This window comes from Curcuma longa, chromosome 14 (assembly GCF_044706935.1).
Source record: "Curcuma longa cultivar G26 ecotype Majalengka, Jawa Barat chromosome 14, ITB_CL_G26_1.1, whole genome shotgun sequence".
In the NCBI taxonomy this organism is placed as follows: Eukaryota; Viridiplantae; Streptophyta; class Magnoliopsida; order Zingiberales; family Zingiberaceae; genus Curcuma; species Curcuma longa.
The window spans coordinates 5,976,727-5,996,834 of NC_133874.1; the positions used below are offsets into that span (position 1 = coordinate 5,976,727).

At 39.7% G+C, this 20,108-nt stretch overlaps 4 protein-coding genes across 7 annotated transcripts; 2 read left to right on the top strand and 2 right to left on the bottom strand.

The window, feature by feature from the left end:
• The first annotated feature begins 724 nt into the window (after positions 1 to 724).
• LOC141845155 (cation/H(+) antiporter 19-like) lies at positions 725 to 3,409 on the top strand. 2 transcript variants are annotated; one of them, XM_074733203.1, is made up of 3 exons: positions 725 to 970; positions 1,002 to 2,005; positions 2,092 to 3,409. In XM_074733203.1, the coding sequence occupies exons 1-3, from the start codon at positions 748 to 750 to the stop codon at positions 3,322 to 3,324; spliced, it is 2,460 nt and encodes an 819-aa protein (XP_074589304.1). In that variant the 5' UTR covers positions 725 to 747; the 3' UTR covers positions 3,325 to 3,409. The 2 variants fall into 2 exon arrangements, with proteins under 2 accessions (XP_074589304.1, XP_074589305.1); XM_074733204.1 differs by having other exon boundaries at positions 725 to 936; positions 1,007 to 2,005.
• Positions 3,410 to 8,454: 5,045 nt separating this feature from the next.
• On the top strand, positions 8,455 to 9,264 carry LOC141845120 (uncharacterized). Its single transcript, XM_074733168.1, has 3 exons — positions 8,455 to 8,587; positions 8,694 to 8,916; positions 8,994 to 9,264. Exons 1-3 carry the CDS (start codon positions 8,536 to 8,538, stop codon positions 9,112 to 9,114), a joined length of 396 nt encoding a protein of 131 aa, XP_074589269.1. The 5' UTR covers positions 8,455 to 8,535; the 3' UTR covers positions 9,115 to 9,264.
• On the bottom strand, positions 9,222 to 13,116 carry LOC141845121 (cathepsin B-like protease 3). Its single transcript, XM_074733169.1, has 10 exons — positions 12,923 to 13,116; positions 12,502 to 12,555; positions 12,317 to 12,397; positions 12,080 to 12,236; positions 11,807 to 11,895; positions 11,597 to 11,722; positions 9,943 to 10,161; positions 9,672 to 9,785; positions 9,553 to 9,588; positions 9,222 to 9,466 (listed from the first exon to the last, which is right to left on the bottom strand). Exons 1-10 carry the CDS (start codon positions 12,992 to 12,994, stop codon positions 9,332 to 9,334), a joined length of 1,083 nt encoding a protein of 360 aa, XP_074589270.1. The 5' UTR covers positions 12,995 to 13,116; the 3' UTR covers positions 9,222 to 9,331.
• Positions 13,117 to 13,866: 750 nt separating this feature from the next.
• Positions 13,867 to 18,796, bottom strand: LOC141845089 (mRNA cap guanine-N(7) methyltransferase 2). 3 transcript variants are annotated; one of them, XM_074733131.1, is made up of 11 exons: positions 18,612 to 18,796; positions 18,450 to 18,528; positions 18,273 to 18,364; positions 18,139 to 18,210; positions 17,929 to 18,038; positions 16,641 to 16,763; positions 16,464 to 16,556; positions 16,303 to 16,371; positions 14,519 to 14,607; positions 14,335 to 14,432; positions 13,867 to 14,240 (listed from the first exon to the last, which is right to left on the bottom strand). In XM_074733131.1, the coding sequence occupies exons 1-11, from the start codon at positions 18,756 to 18,758 to the stop codon at positions 14,076 to 14,078; spliced, it is 1,137 nt and encodes a 378-aa protein (XP_074589232.1). In that variant the 5' UTR covers positions 18,759 to 18,796; the 3' UTR covers positions 13,867 to 14,075. The 3 variants fall into 3 exon arrangements, with proteins under 3 accessions (XP_074589232.1, XP_074589234.1, XP_074589231.1); XM_074733133.1 differs by having other exon boundaries at positions 13,867 to 14,237; positions 18,270 to 18,364; XM_074733130.1 differs by having other exon boundaries at positions 18,270 to 18,364.
• Positions 18,797 to 20,108: the final 1,312 nt, after the last annotated feature.

Sequence of the window (20,108 nt, forward strand, 5' to 3'; positions counted from 1 at the left end):
TGTTCTCATCTATCACACCTCTCATAAACTATCACAACCTCTTTCACATATAATAGAGACACATGTCTACTTATGGTATAAAATTTTCTACAATAAACCTTCTATATATGTCAATTAAATTCTCATCATCAAATCTTCAAATCTAACTACAACAACAAGATATGATTTCCTTTAAATTTGGGACAAAGATCGTCGACACAAAGATTTTCTTAATAGTTTAAGTAGATCGATCGATGGATAGTCAACTGTGGATGGTTTCGTCTTAGAATTCGTTGGAGTCGGCTTGTAAAGTCAATCGATCGACTTTGTAATTTGTTGTGTGCACTCTAAATCCCAAGCCATCAAAGGAGACAACTTAAGTTGACCAGGGCGAAAAGTCAACGCATTTGTTCGAACTACGTGCGCTGCCACGATCCACTGTGATACTTGTTCACACTGATTTTTGTATCTGTCCGTCAACCGAAGAGTCATTTTCTGTGGTATATATACAAATACAAATACAATACGTGTATTATCCAGAATCCAAGTGTAATCCAATACGGTAAAACAAAGGTGGACGTTAAAATAAACTGAAAACCCAGTAAAAGCATTATTAAATTAAACACGTGTTCGCAATACGAAGCGAGCACGCGGGCTGCCGATGCGATACGTGTCCTATAAATAACCGCCATTAGAAGAGTTCGCTGGGTGTTCGATCAAATTCGCTAGGTGTTCGATCAAATTCCTGACTGAGGAAGGAAGGAGAGCATGGCGACGGCGAGCAACTGCCCCGCGCCGATGTCGGTGACGTCGAACGGTTCGTGGGACGGCGACAGCCCGCTGCACCACGCGCTGCCGCTGATCATCCTGCAGATCTGCCTGGTGGTCGTCGTCACCCGCGGGCTCGCCGTCCTGCTCCGCCCCATGCGGCAGCCCCGCGTCGTCGCGGAGATCATCGTACGTCGTCGCCGGTCAGAGAAATACGATGAAATTCGGCATGATTGATTAATTTTTGATTGGCCCGCAGGGGGGGATTCTTCTTGGGCCGTCGGCGTTGGGCCGCAGCACGAGGTTCATGAGCAACGTGTTCCCGAAGCAGAGCTTGACGGTGCTGGATACGCTGGCCAACATCGGCCTCATCTTCTTCCTCTTCCTCGTCGGCCTCGAGCTCGACGTCCGCTCCCTCCGCCGGACCGGAAAGGGCGCCCTGGCCATCGCGCTAGCAGGAATCACCCTCCCCTTCGCCCTCGGCATCGGCACCTCCTTCGTCCTTCGCTCCACCATCGTCAAGGGCGCCCGCCAGGCCCCGTTCCTCGTCTTCATGGGCGTCGCCCTCTCCATCACCGCCTTCCCCGTCCTCGCTCGCATCCTCGCCGAGCTCAAGCTCCTGACCACCGACCTCGGACGCATGGCCATGTCAGCCGCCGCAGTCAACGACGTCGCCGCCTGGGTCCTCCTCGCGCTCGCCATCGCCCTCTCTGGCTCCGGGTCCCCCATCGTATCACTCTGGGTCCTCCTCACCGGCATCGCCTTCGTGGCGGGCGTCGTCATCTTCGTCCGCCCCGTCCTCCACTGGATGGCGCGCCGCACCACGGAAGCCGAGCCCATCAAGGAGTCCTACATCTGCGCCACCCTCGTCATCGTCCTCGCCGCCGGGTTCACTACTGACGCCATAGGCATCCACGCTCTCTTCGGCGCCTTCGTCGTCGGCGTCGTCGTGCCCAAGGACGGGCCTTTCGCGGGCATCCTGATTGAGAAGATCGAGGACCTCGTCACCAGTCTCTTCCTCCCGCTTTACTTCGTCTCGAGCGGCCTCAAGACAAACGTCGCCACCATCCGCGGCGGCCGCTCTTGGGGTCTTCTCGTCCTCGTCATCGCCAACGCCTGCATCGGCAAGATTTTCGGCACTATTGTCGCCGCCCTCATTGCCAAGATCCCCGTCCGCGAAGCCGTCACACTCGGCTTCCTCATGAACACCAAGGGCCTCGTCGAGCTCATCGTCCTCAACATCGGCAGAGATCGCAAGGTTTGACGAGGGCCATCGACATGATGAGCGCACTCTCTGCTTGCTCTCTGCTTTGCTTTCTCAATCTTACGCATATAATCGAACAGGTGCTGAACGACGAGACGTTCGCCATTATGGTGCTAATGGCGCTGTTCACCACCTTCATCACCACTCCGATCGTGATGGGCATCTACAAGCCAGCGCGGCGAGCGCCGCCATACAAGCACCGGACGGTGGAGCGGTCCGACATGGACAGCGAATTCCGCGTGCTGGCATGCTTCCACGGCAGTCGAAACATCCCCACCATGATCAGCCTGGTGGAGTCCTCCCGAGGCACCCGCCGCCGCCGCCTCACCGTCTACGCCATGCACCTCATGGAGTTATCCGAGCGCTCCTCGGCCATCTCAATGGTCCACAAGGCCCGCCGCAACGGCCTTCCCTTCTGGAACAAGGCGAGCGGCAACGCCGACCAGTTGGTGATCGCCTTCGAAGCCTACCGCCAGCTCAGCTCCGTCACCGTCCGCCCCCTCACGGCCATATCCGACCTCGACACCATCCACGAAGACATCATCGGCAGCGCCCAGCAGAAGCGCGCCGCCCTCATTATCCTCCCCTTTCACAAGGTCCTGCATATGGACGGCACGCTCGAGTCCATTGGCCACGCCTACCACCTCGTCAATCAGCGGGTCCTCCGCCAAGCCCCCTGCTCCGTCGCCATCCTCATCGACCGAGGCCTCGGCGGCACAACTAAGGTCCCCTCCAGCGAGGTCTCCTACGAAGTCGCTGTCCTCTTCTTCGGCGGCCCCGACGACCGCGAGGCCCTCGCCTACGGCACGCGCATGGCAGAGCACCCGGGCATCGCCCTCACGGTCCTCCGATTCTCTCCGTCGGTCACGAATCCAGAAGACCTCGAGCAAGACGAGGCGTGCATCGCAAACTTCAGGGGCAGGATGGCGTCTTCCTCGGCGGCGGCGGAGGAAGGGTCGGCCAGGTACGAGGAAGTGGAGGCGACGGACAGCGTCAAGATTATAGCTGCCATCAAGGAGCTTCGTCGGCGGTACAACCTGTTCCTGGCGGGCCGCTCTCCGGCGGCGATTCCGCTGGTGGAGAGGACCGACTGCGCTGAGCTGGGACCGGTGGGGAGCTACCTGGCCTCACCGGAGTTCTCAACCGTTGCGTCGGTTCTTGTGATACAGCGATACGATCCCAAGGCCGACGCATCGAAGATGACTGAGGCGGCGGCGGCAGAGGCGGGAGACGCCACGGTGTACGATGTGCCCGACACGCCGCTGTCTCTTGTCACACCGGAATCTTCCACCCGCGGCAAAGGCGACGGTTGATCGCAAACACCGTAGACGACTTAATTTGCCCGATCGGTGGATCGCCGCCACCCTCTTTCTCAGGCATTGTATTATATTTTGGCAATCAAAGAACGTGTTTGCTTATTTAATACTTTCCATATAATTTCATCTAATCTGTTCTTACTCGAACCAATAATCGACTAAATATAAATTTCATCTGCGTGATCCAAAGTTCTGTCAGAAACAAAGGTCAACCATGCAGGATCTGAGAGAAACAAAGGTCAACTGCTTCCTTCCGCCGACGAAGGATCTTTGAAGGAGCCATTCGAGGGGCGGCCCAAGAGGCCTTCTGCCTCATGCCCAATTAGATAGGAGCTAAGAAAATATTATAAATTAATTATAAATCTAAAATATTGCTTTTTAATTTTTTAAACTCTGAATAATTTAATTATTCAAACATAAGATTAAAAAAATTGTTGGGCTCCTTTTAAATCACAAGTTGTAAAAAAAAAAGCTAAAAAAATTACAATGGCTGACGTATCAGTGATACAATCTATTGCCGTTGACAATTTACATCTCTTTCATTTTGATAAATATTTTTTCTTTTTTAGATAATGTGTTCAATTTTGATGAGTATTGTGGGGTCTAGAAACTTTTTAATTTTCTCCACTTGTCTGATATGTCATATACTTTTTATTTTTGATATATTTTTGTTGTTTAATTAATTAATTTGACTTAGTATATAGTTTTTCCTTATCAATATAGATATTGCTCCATTGTAGCTTAATTGATTTGACTACTCGGATTTTTTTTAAAAAATCATAGAAAAAATTAATCATATATTTTATCGCCATAATGTATTTCAATTTCTTTAGTTGCTTTTTCTTATACAAATATACGTATTATTCATTGATATATTTAAAGTATTTGAGTTAATTTTTATAAATAAAAATTAATAATTTATGTGTTCTAATATATTTTTAATATTTTACTATATATAATAAGTAAACAAAACAATGACTCTTAAACATTTCAAAAGACAAAAATAAAATAAAATAATATTAATTCAAAATTACTTGAGAGGCTTTTTTTTTTAAAAAGTGTAAAAAATGTGTCCTGATTCCCGTCTAAGTTAGCTTTGGCGGGAGTTTCACAAGTTCATCGATCGTATAGTTAATATGGTAAATTTTTTCTTCTTCTAACTCTTTCCTACAATTTATACTTAACCACATCCTAAGTTAATAAAATCTAGTAAATAAATAGTTTGACAAAACTTATACATATATGATACGGAAAGTCCAAAGCCGCCACGTGGCCTTAGATTTGGAATAACATGGAGTTGTTAAGCAAGATCAAGGAAAATTAGACCAAACTCGAAGGCAACCTCAACCGCGAGTCGACCTCGACCTCGACCTCGACCTCTACTTGGTCTCAACTTTGGCATCTATTGGATCTCATATGCCGACCTCATCTCAACCTTAGGTCTTGACATCCACCTCTACTTGGTTTCAAGTTCCGACCTTGGCATCTATTGGATCTCATACGCCAACTTGACCTCGACCTCTACTTGGTCTCGGGTCCCGACCTTGGCGTCTACTGGATCTTGTACGCCGACCTCATCTCAGTCTTAGGTCTCGACCTCAAGCTCTATTTGGTCTCGGGTCATAACCTCGATGTTTATTGGATCTCATATGCTAACCTCATCTCAGCCTCGGGTCTCGACCCCAACCTCTACTTGGTCTCGGGTCCGACCTCGCCGTCTACTGGATCTCGTACGCCGACCTCATCTCAGCGTCGGTCTTGACCTCCACCTCTACTTGGTATCGGGTCCCTACCTCAACGTCTACTAAATCTCATAACCGACCTCATCTAAGCTCGCCCTCACCTTAGTCTCAAGCGCTGACCTCATCTCCGTCGTCTCAGAATCTTTCGTCATCCACTTCTAGGTGGAGCCCATAAAGTCAGTTCATCCATAAGACCAGGAAACCCTAAGACTATTTTTTCTCGAAGAATAAAAAAAATATTTTGGACGACATAGACAATTGGAACGCGTATATCAGAACATATCTTAAACAGATGCGCTGATGTTTTTGAGATAGATACATTAACAACTCTATAAAAGGTTGCTCATACCCATGGACATAGAGTATGCAGACGTAGAATCCTAATTTCCTCAAGCTCTCAATCTCCTTTCTCTCACAAAATCCTTGCTTTCGTCGAAATCTTTGAGAATCACATCCGATGTCATTCTAACACACTCTCTCTCTTGTTCTTTCATCTTTATGACGACTATTTTCGGGAAGCATGCACGTTAATCTGTTCGTTAACCGATGACTTGATCATTTACTTATTTGGCCAAAACAATATATGGTCATTATGAACTAATTATTTATTGACTAAACATAACTATTTATTTTAAAACATTAATTGGAATAAAAAATATGCATCAACTTGTTATTTAGACATTAAATTAAAGTAACAAAATTACATCGACATTTTTTTCCCTTTTTTTTAAATAAAAAAATAACTCAACCAAATAAAAATCAATCATTGAATCAGTAAACATCGTGATGTCTCTAGATATTTTTTTTGTCAACAGTATCTAAGCGGATAAGGATAAGATTTTGATAGAGAAATGGCAATACAACTTCTCAACTAATTTTTTGAACAATACCGTTGACTTTAAATTCAGACTTACAAACAGATCTTCCCATCGTTCCTCGAATCTTTGATTAAAGTACTTGTTAAAGTGATCTTGTTGGAGGTCACTCTCAGTTCCTTAACTTAAAAAATAAATAAATAAATTCCAGTTAGCTTCATTGAATATCTCTCAGGGTGAATATCTCTAAGTGACCAACCCGGCTCTGTGAAAATTTTCCACCGGCATCCTTTGATTACGCTCTCCATTTGAAAGAAAATTTTTGTAAATACGCCATAGTTGAGGATTGATGCCTGGGTGACAACGTAGATCTCCTACCGCGGGTGACAACTCTCAATCTCCTTAACTTAGACACAGTTCATGGATGCTGATCCCAAAACAAGATATTTCAGTTCAGGGATGATTCTAGGGAAACAAGAATTACTGGACTCAGATATGAAAAATGTTGATCAATAAAGTGAAACATCCATCTTTATCTAGATGAATCTAGAAAGAACAAAATAAATTGATAAAATGGATAAAAAGAATTTTGATAGTTAAGAAATGACCAACTTTAAGTATCGAAGTTAGAAGATGCCACAACTTTAGGATTCAAGTTGATAATCTTTGAAAACCGTAAGGAAATATCTTGATAATTTATAGTTCAAATTAAAAGTCAAATCATCTTTATAAATTATTTATAGTTATAGAGTGATTTAAAAACTTTAAAAGATTAAAAGGAAATTCATTTATAAAATATCTAGGTAGACTACGTAGTTATTTTTGTGTTTAAGTTACTATTACAATCCAAATAAAATTAAAAATTGAATCTACTTATCAAAATTATCTATACTATATACAAATGAGACTTAAATGGCTAATGAAGTTCATCTAAAATTTGAATTAAGTTGATTGAGAAATATGAGTTCCTCTTTGTCAAATCGACTTCAATTATAATTTTGACTTTAACATCTTCAATTAATACATTAAATATTTTCTTTATCTTTTTAACCTTAGTTCTTGTAATTGAGTCTCTATTAATGTATAATGGATCAAAAATATCTAGAGTGAGATGTTTCTTTTCTCTCGTAGCCTTAGCTCGAGCCACATCCTTTGCTTGTTGGGTGACAACTTATTTTTCATCTTTGACTCCATCAAGATCGAAAACTAGCCATTGTCTATGAGGTATCACTTGACTATTTAGAGGTGGAGCGATGACATGCGAGAAACTACATCAACACTTTTATATCTTGTTTGTCATTGTCTTTGATGTGTCCAAGATGGGGTAAAAACCTCTCTTATGCTATCATTTACATCATCAAGCTTAGGTTAAGATAGAATCTATCGAATTACATAAGAAAAAAATTCGACTACGAGATTAACGAATGCGGTAGAAGGCCAAGGGCCAGTGATACTACGGAGGTGGTGATGAAAGAAAGGCTTTAACAATGTGGTGCTTGTTAAAAGTCATAAACGATGATAATTAAATGAAGTTTGTCGAGTGACTTAAGATGATGAATTTAATAGAGCAATCGATTTTATCACGACTTTAGGTCAAATTTTTTTTTCCTTTTTCCTTGTCTCTATTGTGGATAACCATATCAACGTTGCGGATCATTCTCAAAGTGAGACAAAAGTATGCGTTTTCAAAGTAGGAGCATGCTTTGGTTAACTCCCCAAAAATTATGGGCAATTTTTGCCATTTTGCCTACGTCAATGCAATATTAATATCCGAACTCTGTGTTATAATCGTGTTTAAAACAAATTAAAATCTATCTTAAAAGTTGTTTTATTTATAACAACACCTGCCACTTTGAAACTACTTTGTACTAAGATAGATCAAACGGCTTTAAGCTAGTAGAACAGTTTTGACCAAAGATAAATCAAAATAATTCTAAAGTAGTTCCATCCTTAGAATTTTTACTCAATTTTATCAAAACTGCTCCAAGACAATTCCATTTCGTATAAACTAATTCCAGAATAGTGGTGTTTTATATAAAGCAGCTTCAGTGTCTTGTACAAAGTGTCAAGATAAGATGCAAACAAAATATTTTGGATAGAATGTTATAGATAAGATATTGTTTGATTTTTTTATGATATGAATAAATAAAGGTGTTTTTTTAATCAAAAAAGAGTGATTAAGATGATGAACAAAGGCATTTAGTTATTGAATGAGTAATTAAATAAGATAGCAACGGGTAAAACAATTTGATCTCACAGATGAAGCAACCCTACAAGATGAGAATTAAAGCTATCAATAGATAACTGTAACTCACAAAGCACAGCGTTCATGTCCTTCTGACATGTTCTGTCAACAGCTTATTGGTGATGCTTCCACCATGACAGTGGCTTCATCCCAATATGTTTCAAATATAAATATATTTGTAATTGTTAATGGATTTAGTAATTAATGAATTAATGTCCTTTTCTGTGGGAGTTGTTACGGAGTGGATTAGGATGACAGTCCTTGTTTCCTCAATTCTGTGTGCTAGCTCCATCTAGATCTACATCCCCCCTCTCTCTCTCTCTCTCTATAAACCAACTCTCAACCATTCAGCTTCAAAACAGGCACAACTTCATTCCCCGAGGTCGAAGCTCCGAAACAAGAACGAATGGGTTCTCTCATGGCTGGTTGGTCGTCCCACGTCTTGGACTCAGAGAAAGGTGGATTTTAATTACTTAATTCTCCATTTTCACTTCTTCTTTTCTTGTTTCAAGAACTTCTCTCTCTCTCTCTCTTAATCTTTGCAACTGCTGCAACCTGCGACAGTTCTTCTGAAGAGAAACAAGTCGCTGACCAGAGAGGAGATCGACAGCTTCCGCAGAGCACAGAAGCCGAGCAGAGAAGAGGAAGAAGACTTTCACTCCGACGCCGGTGTGACTTCTTCCCCAACGACTCCTCAGGAGAAGGATCGGGCAAGAGCAAAGCAGACTTTCATGGGTTTCCCTGATGATGATGCGATATCAAACAAGGCTGCCAAGACGGGAGACTGGTAATTAACTTAATCAAACAGAAATTATCTTCTTCTTAATCAACCATGGCGATGAGTTAAATAATAAACTGGAGCAGGTGGACGAGGAGCAACTGGGCGTTTCTGAACGAGCCGCCGCGGGACGAGTTCACCGACTCGGCTCACAAGTACACGGCGCAGTTCCATGTCGCTCACCTCGCCGTCGACGAATCTACTTAGATCCTATTTTGGTGGTCGCCTAGCTAGCTAATTAGCCTGATCTATATATGTGCCATGTCTCTGTTTGTGTGTTCAGTGTTAATAGAGTTTGTTGATGAGTAGTCGACTGTTGTAAATTTAGCATGTATGATGGCAGTAATTATCTAATAAGCTCAAATAGTGTAAGCAACATGATAACATATATTGGCGTCCTGGTAGATTACCGAGGCAAAGTGCACTACGAGGTAGCATAAGCTTCTGATCGACCGGCAGCATGGTTGATGATCAAGTTCTTTGTTGAAGGAATCCCAGCCACGACATCTTCTTCGATCCCACACTCGTTGCTTCCCCTTAGGATCTTGAAGTAACCATCCTGCACGAGCAACAAAGAGGAATGAGTTCATCAAAGGTGAGATTAGATTCTGAATAGCATTAGCAGCGATCCAATTTTGCACATACGTCGCCCCAGTTTCTGTTCCACTGGTTTGCGAGAAGCTGCACATTGAAACAGACTCGAGTCAGAACGGTATTTTGGGAGACTTAAAAGCTACAGACACCGAAAGAATGTCTGGACTGACCCAGTAGTCTTCACCGTCCTCGCTAGTCCCCCATCCGATTAACTTCACAGCGTGACCACCCATGATATCACCTGTCAGGTGTTTGTAGACTCCTGATTTGTAGTGAGCAAAATCCTAGGTGCGAATGAGAATTTAAGAAGGTTAGCAAAACCTTGTCATTCTAGCATGAAAGATACGGAGAAAATGAATCTATTTTAATGAAATACTGCCAAGTAAATGAAGAAAGCAATGTTAAAAAGGATAAGCTTGGGGGTTTTCAGGTATCGAATACCTCATAAACTGTAAAATCAACTTCTACAGGACCATTTTTGTAGAGCTCTGTCATGATATCCATTGGATCTGAGTTTACCATGTATGCATCGACACCAAAATGCTTATTTTCCTCCCAGAGGAGGTTCTCAACTTTGCACCGTTTTTCACACGCTGGAGTTGGATATTCAGGTTCACAGCCAGGATGAGAACATCCAATGTCATCAAAATATGGGTCGCACTGCAAGATCAACCATAATAAGTTTGTTAGTTTATACCATATAAAGAGGAAAGATATAATATCCAAATTCTCCTTTCCTAGAGAACAAAAAAAAAGAATTAAATTTATTGTTTCTATAAGAATGATTAAGGCGGCAAGAAATAGATGTTATTGTCCCTTTCAGAAGAGACAAGAAAAGTACAAAGATTGTTTTGGGCCTAATGAAGATGCTGATTCTAGATGAACAAATTGAATTCAATTTCATCCGGCCATCATTTTAAATCATTAATTACTTGAGATGGATGGTATACAAATATTAATGAATGGAACTTCTACATGCACATGTTTAGCTGCACTTGAAATAAACAGTTTCTGGAAAATCATATTTACATTACCCATTTATATTACTGCATGGAACTTCAATATGCACATGTTTATTTGCAATTGAAATTCACAGATTCTGGAAAATCACATTTAGTGCTTGGCCTAATAAATAAACTAAAGGAACATAAATTGGCTGAACTTTTTTACTTGTGCTACTCATCTAATAAGCTCACAGTTGAAAGTACCTCCGGCCCTTAGTGATTTGATTTGTTTTTGTGACTAATCCTACGTTACTTCTTAGTTGCATGTAGCTAGACTGTGCACAGATTTAGTACAAAACAGTAGCTGATCTTGATCCTTCTAGACTTAATGGTATGCGATGAGATTCCATTTAAAACACCATAATGAAAGATCCTACTAAACAATATCTATGTATGTAGCACAGATTTAGTACAAAACAGTAGCTGATCTTGATCCTTCTAGACTTAATGGTATGCAATGAGATTCCATTTAAAACACCATAATGAAAGATCCTACTAAACAATATCTGTATAAAATGGGATACTAAATGAATCAAGTTGTTCCAAAGAATAAAAACAATCATTATCAATAGAATCCTTTGTCAGCTCTCTAAAATATTCATTTGGACAAAGAATTCCAAACACATTGTAAGCTAAACCCATACTGACAAATAACCAACACACAATCAATAGCAAGGGTATAGTAATAATGCTATGAATGATCTAATATTGATTACTCATAATAATATCAGCTGAAGAGCATTCTCCCATGCTTTTGGACATTCTAAGCTTCACAAATTTTTGTACATTAAAAAAAAAAGAAGGGGGAATCAATTCAGCACCATAACAAAAGATCTTCCACATAATACAAGTACTTAGAGTTGAAGATTTAAGTAGATAAAGAAGAGAAAAAGGAATAACCAAAATAAATTTTGAAGGGGGACAAAAATATTTCTTGAGAAATTAGAGGCAAATCCATCAATAACTAGTTTTATATACACTAGATGAAAGCCGAAGTAGAGACAAGATCTTGAAAATATTCATAGAGAACTAGTACAACTTTTAAAAGGGTTGGTTGTAAGAAAAGTTCCATTAGGAATTGTCGTAGTTACCTCATCAGTAACAACGCCATTCTGGACAAAGTATTGCCATGCACTTAGAGGATACCCTCCATCACAGCCATCACCACACATAAACCCACAGCATGACAAAAGGTCATTGACAGACAGAGAAACATTCTGCAAAATAAAAACATAGCTAAATTTATATTGATCACTTTCAACAAATAAATGACATCCTTTTGTAAGATAGGAAAGGCTTACAATGCCAAAATGAATGCAAAAACGATCAGAAAGGGATTCTACAGCACCAAAAGCCCAGCAAGAACCACAGTGGCCCTGTTCATCATAATCTTTGTGTAATTTAGGTTGTAATAAGTTTAATACATCAGATAACCTAAGTAAATCAACATACCTGGTCTTTTAGTTGATCATTAATCCATGGGCATAGTTGCAACAAATTTGAACAGTTAGTCTCACATGACTAATCAGTTTTAAAAATAAAAATGCAATAAAAAAAAAGGAAAGGCAGCTGACCAAGAATTCTCCCAATTGTGCTACACTGGGGCCAAGCTTTCCTTGCATCAAATTCCTTGGGAAGTTTTAAAGATTTTGGATAGGCCTTTTTAGGAAGAACCATCACCTTATTTGAAGGCATAGGTTTAACCCCAAGAATATGCTTAAATTGCTCAATCTACAAAAGGAACCATGACAACTAAGCAACTACAAGTTCCATTTACATCCAAAACAACCAAAAATTGTTCCAGATCTTACTGTATAATTTTCAAAGCGAGGGTTCATGGAAGCTTTCCATCCAGCTTCAGGGTTATCATTAATCCTTTCAATGATCGAATTCTGCCTCGAGCAAGGACAACCACAGCACGAAATTCTTATAAGAGAGAATAAAAACAAGATTTGCCTATACTAACAGAGTTCAATTTAGAATTAGTTTGAAACACCTGAATAATCCTTGAACCTGTCCTGAGCTGAGGCATCGGTTTCACTGCAAAGACCTGTAGAAACAAATCAAGGTTAATATCTACTTCAGATTAGGTAAAGCAAAGCAACGCAAAGCACAAGGTGAAGATCGACTTCGCAAGGTTCTCATCGGGTAGCAAAAGCCTGAAGGTTTGAGGTAATAACAAATCTATGAAAGGGATCGTGACCAAAACATGAACTACATGCCCACAAAAGGCCGATACGCCTCTCTCATAATTGATCCAGTTCTTCGAGTCTTCTGTTTCACAAACAATTGATCGGAAGGATCACGAAGCACGAAAAATCGGTCGCAGCTAGTTGCGATCCGATCGACGATTGAAGGGAGATTTTTTTTTCTGGGACAACGAGACGAGAAGTAATTCGACAGGTAGAGAGATTAACCTGCTGCGGCCGACGAAGCGACAGGGCCAAAACAAACAGAATAAGCAGAGCCAAAGAGCACCGCGACGCCATGATTCTGTCCCGTTCTACCTCGACGGAGACCAGCGGAGGGAGGAGGACGAAATGGGGGGTGATCTAGGTTACGGTTATATAAAGAGAAGGGGGAAAGTGAAGGCGAGGTCAACATGGTGACGCCATTAGAGGCGTATCGGGAAGCACAAACTAAACAATGCAAGTTATAGCCGCAGGGATTGATTGGGAAATGGGATCGGAGAATAACGTAGTTATGGCGGGAGCCTCTTGCGGTGTGAGTTGGAGCTGCCATTCTTACAGGTGAGCGGCCCAGTCGAAGGCTAACACGTGACACGGTGCGACTCGGAAGGCGAAACCCTGTTTACCTTTGCGGCAAACTAACAAACACCATGCGATGCCATTTAATATTTCCTTTTTTTTTTCCAAACATCATGAAAAATAAAATCGTCATGTTCTTGGCCCAGCCCCACACTAAAAAAAAAAAAAAAAGATAAATCGAAAAACAACCATACGATTTTCTTCTAGAAAAAAACAAGGTATTGTGTTACCCTATTTTAAACGGCCTCTTACGGCCCCACAACCATTTATCGAACTGAAAATAAATCGAAAAACTACAGTTGATCACAACGCCGTTACACCATTATCCCTGACTTTGCGGCAAATTAACAAACACCAAGGATAAGACAACCCTACACTTTCGAAAAGGAGGTAAATCATGGAGATTTCGTCCAACAATAGTAACACTTGCAGGGAGAGTTGAGGCAATCAACGAGACATTTCGCACCTGTTGAGAATCCATCTTAAACTTATTGGTAGCATCATCTCTGCAAGAATCATCTACGCCTATAGGGAGGTGGATGATCCCTCGAGTCCATATGGGTCACACAATACCATTATGGAGCGCTAATGTATTCACAACCACAACAAGCATCACCAGCGTCTCTTGAACATAAATAAACACGAAGCATCTGGCTTACATTGCATTTCTCGCTCCAAGGAGTCAAATATGCTGCAACTGTATGCCCATCTTCTATCGCAATTTTTTTAAAAATAGTGTTAGAGATGTTGAAGTCCACATTCATTTTAGATGCAGTGGCTGAACCGGCTGAAGTGAGGCTTTCTATAATGGATCTGGAAAACGAAGATCGGCTGGACCAGGGCCTAAGATACCTTTGTCATTGTCCCCGAGTACACTGCCTGCGCCAATGTTTGTGTCGGTCTGCCCATTTCTATCTTCATCTACAGCAGGCTGCTGCCTCCAGTTGCTCCCTGGCCATTCGTGCTGCTGATGAGAAAAGGAATACAGGGTGAGAAGTTGAGGAAAAGTCAGAAAACCAGCACCTGTAAATAGAGTTTACAGCTCGAACTTTGAAACTTACTTCTTCGTGCGAGTACATCCCTTCGTAAAACAAGGGGGTCATAATGGGTGGAGCGGCATCCGGATCAGGCTTCTGGAATACAAATGTGGAGTATAAACCTGAAACCAGTCATGATAAAGATTGAACAAACCTAGAGGGGGAGCCAGACTGAAGAATCCATTGTGGATTAGACAAAGGTTAGCACCTAGCAAATCTAATGTTCGAGGAAGAAGCCTCCCTCGGGGATCCATGAAATTTCCACCGTAGCTGAAGAGCATATTAACAAATTGGGATCTGACAAGAAAACAACCACAGGCTTGTGACCCAGAAATTACAAGTCAAGAAAATAAATCAAACAAAAAAATAGTCTGAACCAGAAATTGGATCTAGAAAGATATAATGATTTTTAAGTAATCTGTAACTAAAGACATAATAAAATACTATTCTCATAGTATATAAAAAACTAGTTGAACTAGTTTTGATACCACTCCATTATCAGCAAAGGAGAGGCACATGCCAAGAGTGAACACTCTAAATAAAGTATTCTCCTAGGACATCCATAGACTTACATTGCCTAATTATCCACAAGCAACACCACATGCACTATGTTCTTCTATCATGTTTGTTTCCCAGCTATTTGGATTTAGCTACATAAATCATACTCCTTTATTGAACTTTATGCAAGAATACATCACTAGCACTATTCAAATATATTAAATATTTTTTAATTACATTGACTAGATGTTTCTTGTACAAAGTTATTATCTCCTTAGATAAGATGCATAATTGACCTATCACCCAGCGCCCCGGATTACGATGCAATGGCAGGACGCCTATGTAGTCTCCCGGACATCTAAGGTTCGAGTCCCAACTGCGGCGCACCGTAGGATAAATTTCCTCTAATGAGAGGTTAGGCTACCCACTGCGAGCGCTTCCGGATTTACCCTGGTGACCGATGGAAAACTTCCATGGAACCAGGCCGGTCATCCCTAAGATTAGTCGGTTCTAAGAGTTGGATACCTGGTGCTAATTAAAAAATAATAATCTATCACCTATCTTGCTTGATATCCTATATATATTTATATATACACACACGTGCGGGGGCAATAATAACCTTGTACAAGAAAAATGTGCTGATATGGTAAACATTGTTATCACCTAGGCATGGCAAAGCCACATTTTTTAAAAAGGAAATGTTGACATCAATGTGATTCCAAAGAGGAAACACTGTTTGTTTACATGAATCAGTAACTTCTTATCCTTTTATGTAACCACTCTTTCCATGAATATACAGATGGGCATATGCACACCATTTTCCGTTCTAAAAAAAAAATCAATAATTACTAAGAAACATGCATACTCATTAGCAAATAAATATTTTCAAACTCCATGAACTAGTAGAGTTTTAAGTGATTCTACCATAGGGAAAATGTCAAGTCCTGCTTGCTGCCTGTATCTTAATGCGCAAGATTAAACCAGAAAAATCATATTTTCCAACAGGTTATAACTGAGTCGTCCTTCATTTATTTAATTGTAATACATGGAAATAATTTAGTTATTTGGCACATAGTGTTCATACCATGTCCAACAAGGCGATAGTGAAAATTTTGGGGTATTACTAACTTTGTGCATTACTGAGCAGTTATGGATATTTAATCAAAATCTTCTGATTAGTATATTCCAGCTCCTTTATCCTGTACTTTGTAGCATAACAGATTTATCTACTCAATACTCACACAACATGAAGCAAACGTGATAAAAGAATAACTAAAAAGGTAGATATTTTAATCACAGTGAGCCTTGTGTTACAGCCAAAAGGTAATTCCAACATGCACACTACAGTCTTCAAAAAATCAATAAATCTACTTCCTTGGTCAGCATCAATTCAGTACTAATATTTAAGGGTAGTCATATACTCAACAAATGGCTGCAAACAAAAAGAAAAAAAAAAGACAAAAAAGATAAAGCCATAAAGTAAAGAAAATATACCTGTTATCATCATAGAACTCAGCCAAGTTCTGTATCTCCACATAGTCTAAACCTGCATCTCTGGCCAACCTGATTTAATGTTTTTCAATATCATGTCCTCATGTGGCATAGACAAGAGACTCAAGCAAAACAGAATAAATGAATCAAGTAAGCAGGCTAACCTAATTAGGCTTGCAAAGTGAACTAAGCAATGAGTTTCGGAAGTAATTTCATTAGCAAATTTGATCTGATACTTTTTCCCAAAGAAAGGGAACCTGGAAATCATTGGCATCTAAGATAGCATTATTTGAAGGGGGGAAAAACAAACAACTTTATATGGAGCGTGTGATGTTTTATACTTCTCTTCCTCTACTTCAAATGTAATAATGTAGTTCTCTGAGCGGATGCAACTCGGGAAACTGTTGGCCTTCATACCAATTCCCTTATTGTGAGAAGCTTCAACATTCTTCTGATACTTTGTCCTAAAAAAGTGGCATTTCTTCATGCATACGACATGATGAAGATCTTGCAGAAACTTGCAGAAGACACTAAAGAATAAAAGACATGAATGATAGGAAGGCCATAGTGACCTCTATTATTTATCATGAGTTTCTTTAACAATTTTGTTTAGTTCATTTCATCTTTTAATAGCAATTTCGGAAACTAAAAGCAGCAACTTTCATAAATTCTCAAGTTGCTACATGCCTTCAGAATCTCAAAATGGCAAAGCTTGAAATAACACCGCTTTTAAGCTTGAACATGATAGGTTCGGTCTCAGACTCTTTGGTTACCCCATGTATGAGGGTTGACACAACACAACTCCAGAAAGGGTATGTCATGTTGGACACAACACAAATCAGACCTCATGTTTCAACTTGATGATTTTATGTGATTGATACCTAGATCCTTATCATGAAAGATACTCTTATCCATGTTTGGGTAGACTTCAATTTTGGAAAATTATGTGGAGAAAAAAAGGTATGGTGATCTTTGTTTACTGTATGATTGCAACGATTTGCTGTTAGCATCGATCTTGCAGCGAGTGAAGCAAAACAATTGAATAATCTTCTAGATCCTTGTATAGGAAACAGTTATATAGTACAAATAACCACACAAGTGTATTCTAATAATAATATCACTTCAGGGTAGGAGATCTAACAGAAAAATTCCCACAGTGAGTTACCATAAGGAGCCGGTAGGAGTCTCAAAAAACATATATTAGACCACTGGTCTACAAAGCCCATATCAGAAACCATCCCTATGATGAGTTGATGACCTCAGGTTAAACTAAAACACTATAACCAACCATATGTAGAGTGGATGAGTGGAAAGCTCAAATTTAATTAATCAAAACCCATTACAAGACTGTCCAAAGCCCCACACTTACATTGAACAAGTTTTTTTTTTTTTGTTTCAAAGAGATTTCAAAATATGATTATGAATTAGCTTATATTAACATAAAAGAAACAACATTAATTCCTATTCAATACTTAGCTCACCTTTATAATAATGGCACTTTTAACTTTAGAGTTCTACTATAATTTTCCAGACTATTTGTTGATTGCTTTAGGTTTTCCCACGACTATTGGGAGTTGAGAATCTACATTAATGAATGAACTTTTGAAATGAAACTAAGAGTATTCGTACCATATGGTAGATGAGTCAGGAGTTATACCAAAAAAATATCCCCCTGGCTTAAGCAATGATGATACATTTTTTAAAAGACTGGCAGCTTTCTCCTCGCTCTCAAAGCATGACTGCAGAGAAATTTACTTTTACAACAAGATTACTAAGAATTATAAACAAACAAAGCATAAACAAACATTATAAACAAATAAAGGGTAAAAAACTAAGTACCTGTAAGTTCTGGAAACAACACACAATATCAGCTGGAATACCTTTGTCGTGCAAATGAGATTCCAAATTTTCCTGCAACATGTCACAGAATCAACCAACATAACTTAGAAAATTTTAGTAAGCACACATACCACGTAAGGATCCAGCTCGCAAAACTCGGCCGTGTAAGGCTTCCGCTGGCTCTCCGACAACTCGTGGGGTCTGGTGATCCCAGAGCACGATGAATCTGGCCAAAAAGGAAAAATTAAAACGCTCACACACACATTTAAAAACGTAAGAAATAATTCAGAGAGAGAAAGAAGGCGTCAGACCAATTCCAACGTAGTGACCGATTTGGGCGTCGTCCCACTTGTCAGTGTCCGGTGCTCCACCGCAGTACAGTTCGCAAACCTAATATCATCGTCGGAAGGGACGTTTATAAGAAAACCCAGAAGAAAAAGGGGAAACAGCTGAGCAAGTCGAAGAGCACGCACGGTGGCATAGGGGAACGCGAAAATCTTGATGAGGGCAGTCTTAGCGAAATCGTAGAGACGGTGGCGAGCAGTTTCCGGCCGAACCAGGAAGGAAGCGGGCGGAGGAGGCTGAGGCGCCGCCACCGCCACGGGAGCCGCGGACGCCATCTATCACCGTCCGCGACTTTGCATTTTCGTCGGGTCGATTTCTGATTCGGGCGAACCCAATAATTTCAATTCATTTCCTTTCCCCTTTCCATAAACAGAAAAAAAAAAGAGCCCAAAGAAATTAAATTGACACCGTATTATATTTTTTTTATCAAAATATTTTTATTTCTATTATAAGAAGTAATTGTTAACACGTACAAAAATAAATTAATTTAACTCGATCAAAGAATATATAAAAAATATTTTCTGTATTAAAAAAAATATCGATCAACTTAAAATTACATAAACTTAATTAAAAATTGTTTAATAAGATAAAAAATATTAATTAATAACTACACTAATGTAACAACTAATTAAATAATTATTACAATCTATACTACTAACTTAAGTGGTTGCTATATTTTTTAATTAATAAATTTGTAAATTAACTGATTCCACAGGTTTAATAAATTTCTTAGTTCGAGTGATATCCATTATTTCAATTTTAAAAATTGAGATTAAACAAATAAATTGAAATAATCTATATTTTTAATAACTAAATTTGTAAATTCTGAACTAAATTTCCTATCGATTATTTCAATTTATAACAGTCAATTAGATTGGTTAATAAATGGCTACTATAATATTAATATTATAACTGGATTATTTTAAATTTGGAAATATTTTGATTAAATTTAAATATTTTTTTAATAAGTTGGTGAGAAACATAGAAAAATGTCATTTTAATTAATACATGGGAGACGAAGAGTTAAGACAGAGATGATGAACCCCGATAATGCAACGCCAATATGCTAAGTGATTTATTAAAGTATTCATGATTCGAATTGTAAGATTTTATCTATGGATAAAACTTTATTATCTATCGTTTTTATTAATCAGAAATAATTAGAGAGGTTGATTTGTATCCTTCATTTATTTTGATAATCAATAAACAATTTCTATGGGATGAGATGGATCGCATCGTTCTCCAAGCATAGCTGGGTTGATTACGACGCAGCAGAATTAACAGGAGCGGAGATTGATTTCCATGAGAAGGGGGTCACATTTTAAATATTTAATAATTAATTATTAATTTTAAAATAAATATATTAAAATATTAATAATTTATTTCAAAATCAAAAATGGAGGGCGGTGGTTATCTGCCCCCTCGTGGCTCTGTACCCTTGAGAGTTGAGAGGACAAGGGTTCGTGAATATCCTTTGCATTAGTTGATTGTTAACTGTAGTTTTTCAATTTACCTTTATAAATGATTGTCGAGAAACAGTTGGTAAAGAGAGCGATGTTTAATTGGATGCCTTTTTTATTTTCTTTCTACTTAAAACACTGCAAAAAATTACATATATTCAACCC

Excerpts from the sequence above, each read along its gene's own strand:
- LOC141845155 (XM_074733203.1), top strand. The coding sequence starts at position 748 with ATGGCGACGGCGAGCAACTGCCCCGCGCCGATGTCGGTGACGTCGAAC. Across the intron at positions 971-1,001 it reads GTCAGAGAAATACGATGAAA|CGCAGGGGGGGATTCTTCTT; the intron begins TTCGGCATGATT and ends TTTTGATTGGCC. Across the intron at positions 2,006-2,091 it reads ACATCGGCAGAGATCGCAAG|GTGCTGAACGACGAGACGTT; the intron begins GTTTGACGAGGG and ends ATAATCGAACAG.
- LOC141845120 (XM_074733168.1), top strand. The coding sequence starts at position 8,536 with ATGGGTTCTCTCATGGCTGGTTGGTCGTCCCACGTCTTGGACTCAGAG. Across the intron at positions 8,588-8,693 it reads CGTCTTGGACTCAGAGAAAG|TTCTTCTGAAGAGAAACAAG; the intron begins GTGGATTTTAAT and ends AACCTGCGACAG. Across the intron at positions 8,917-8,993 it reads GCTGCCAAGACGGGAGACTG|GTGGACGAGGAGCAACTGGG; the intron begins GTAATTAACTTA and ends AAACTGGAGCAG.
- LOC141845121 (XM_074733169.1), bottom strand. The coding sequence starts at position 12,994 with ATGGCGTCGCGGTGCTCTTTGGCTCTGCTTATTCTGTTTGTTTTGGCC. Across the intron at positions 11,723-11,806 it reads TTTGCATTCATTTTGGCATT|AATGTTTCTCTGTCTGTCAA; the intron begins GTAAGCCTTTCC and ends TTTATTTTGCAG. Across the intron at positions 9,786-9,942 it reads TTGATTTTACAGTTTATGAG|GATTTTGCTCACTACAAATC; the intron begins GTATTCGATACC and ends ATTCGCACCTAG.
- LOC141845089 (XM_074733130.1), bottom strand. The coding sequence starts at position 18,758 with ATGGCGTCCGCGGCTCCCGTGGCGGTGGCGGCGCCTCAGCCTCCTCCG. Across the intron at positions 16,372-16,463 it reads CACTTTGCAAGCCTAATTAG|GTTGGCCAGAGATGCAGGTT; the intron begins GTTAGCCTGCTT and ends ACATTAAATCAG. Across the intron at positions 14,608-16,302 it reads GAGTTCTATGATGATAACAG|ATCCCAATTTGTTAATATGC; the intron begins GTATATTTTCTT and ends TTTTCTTGTCAG.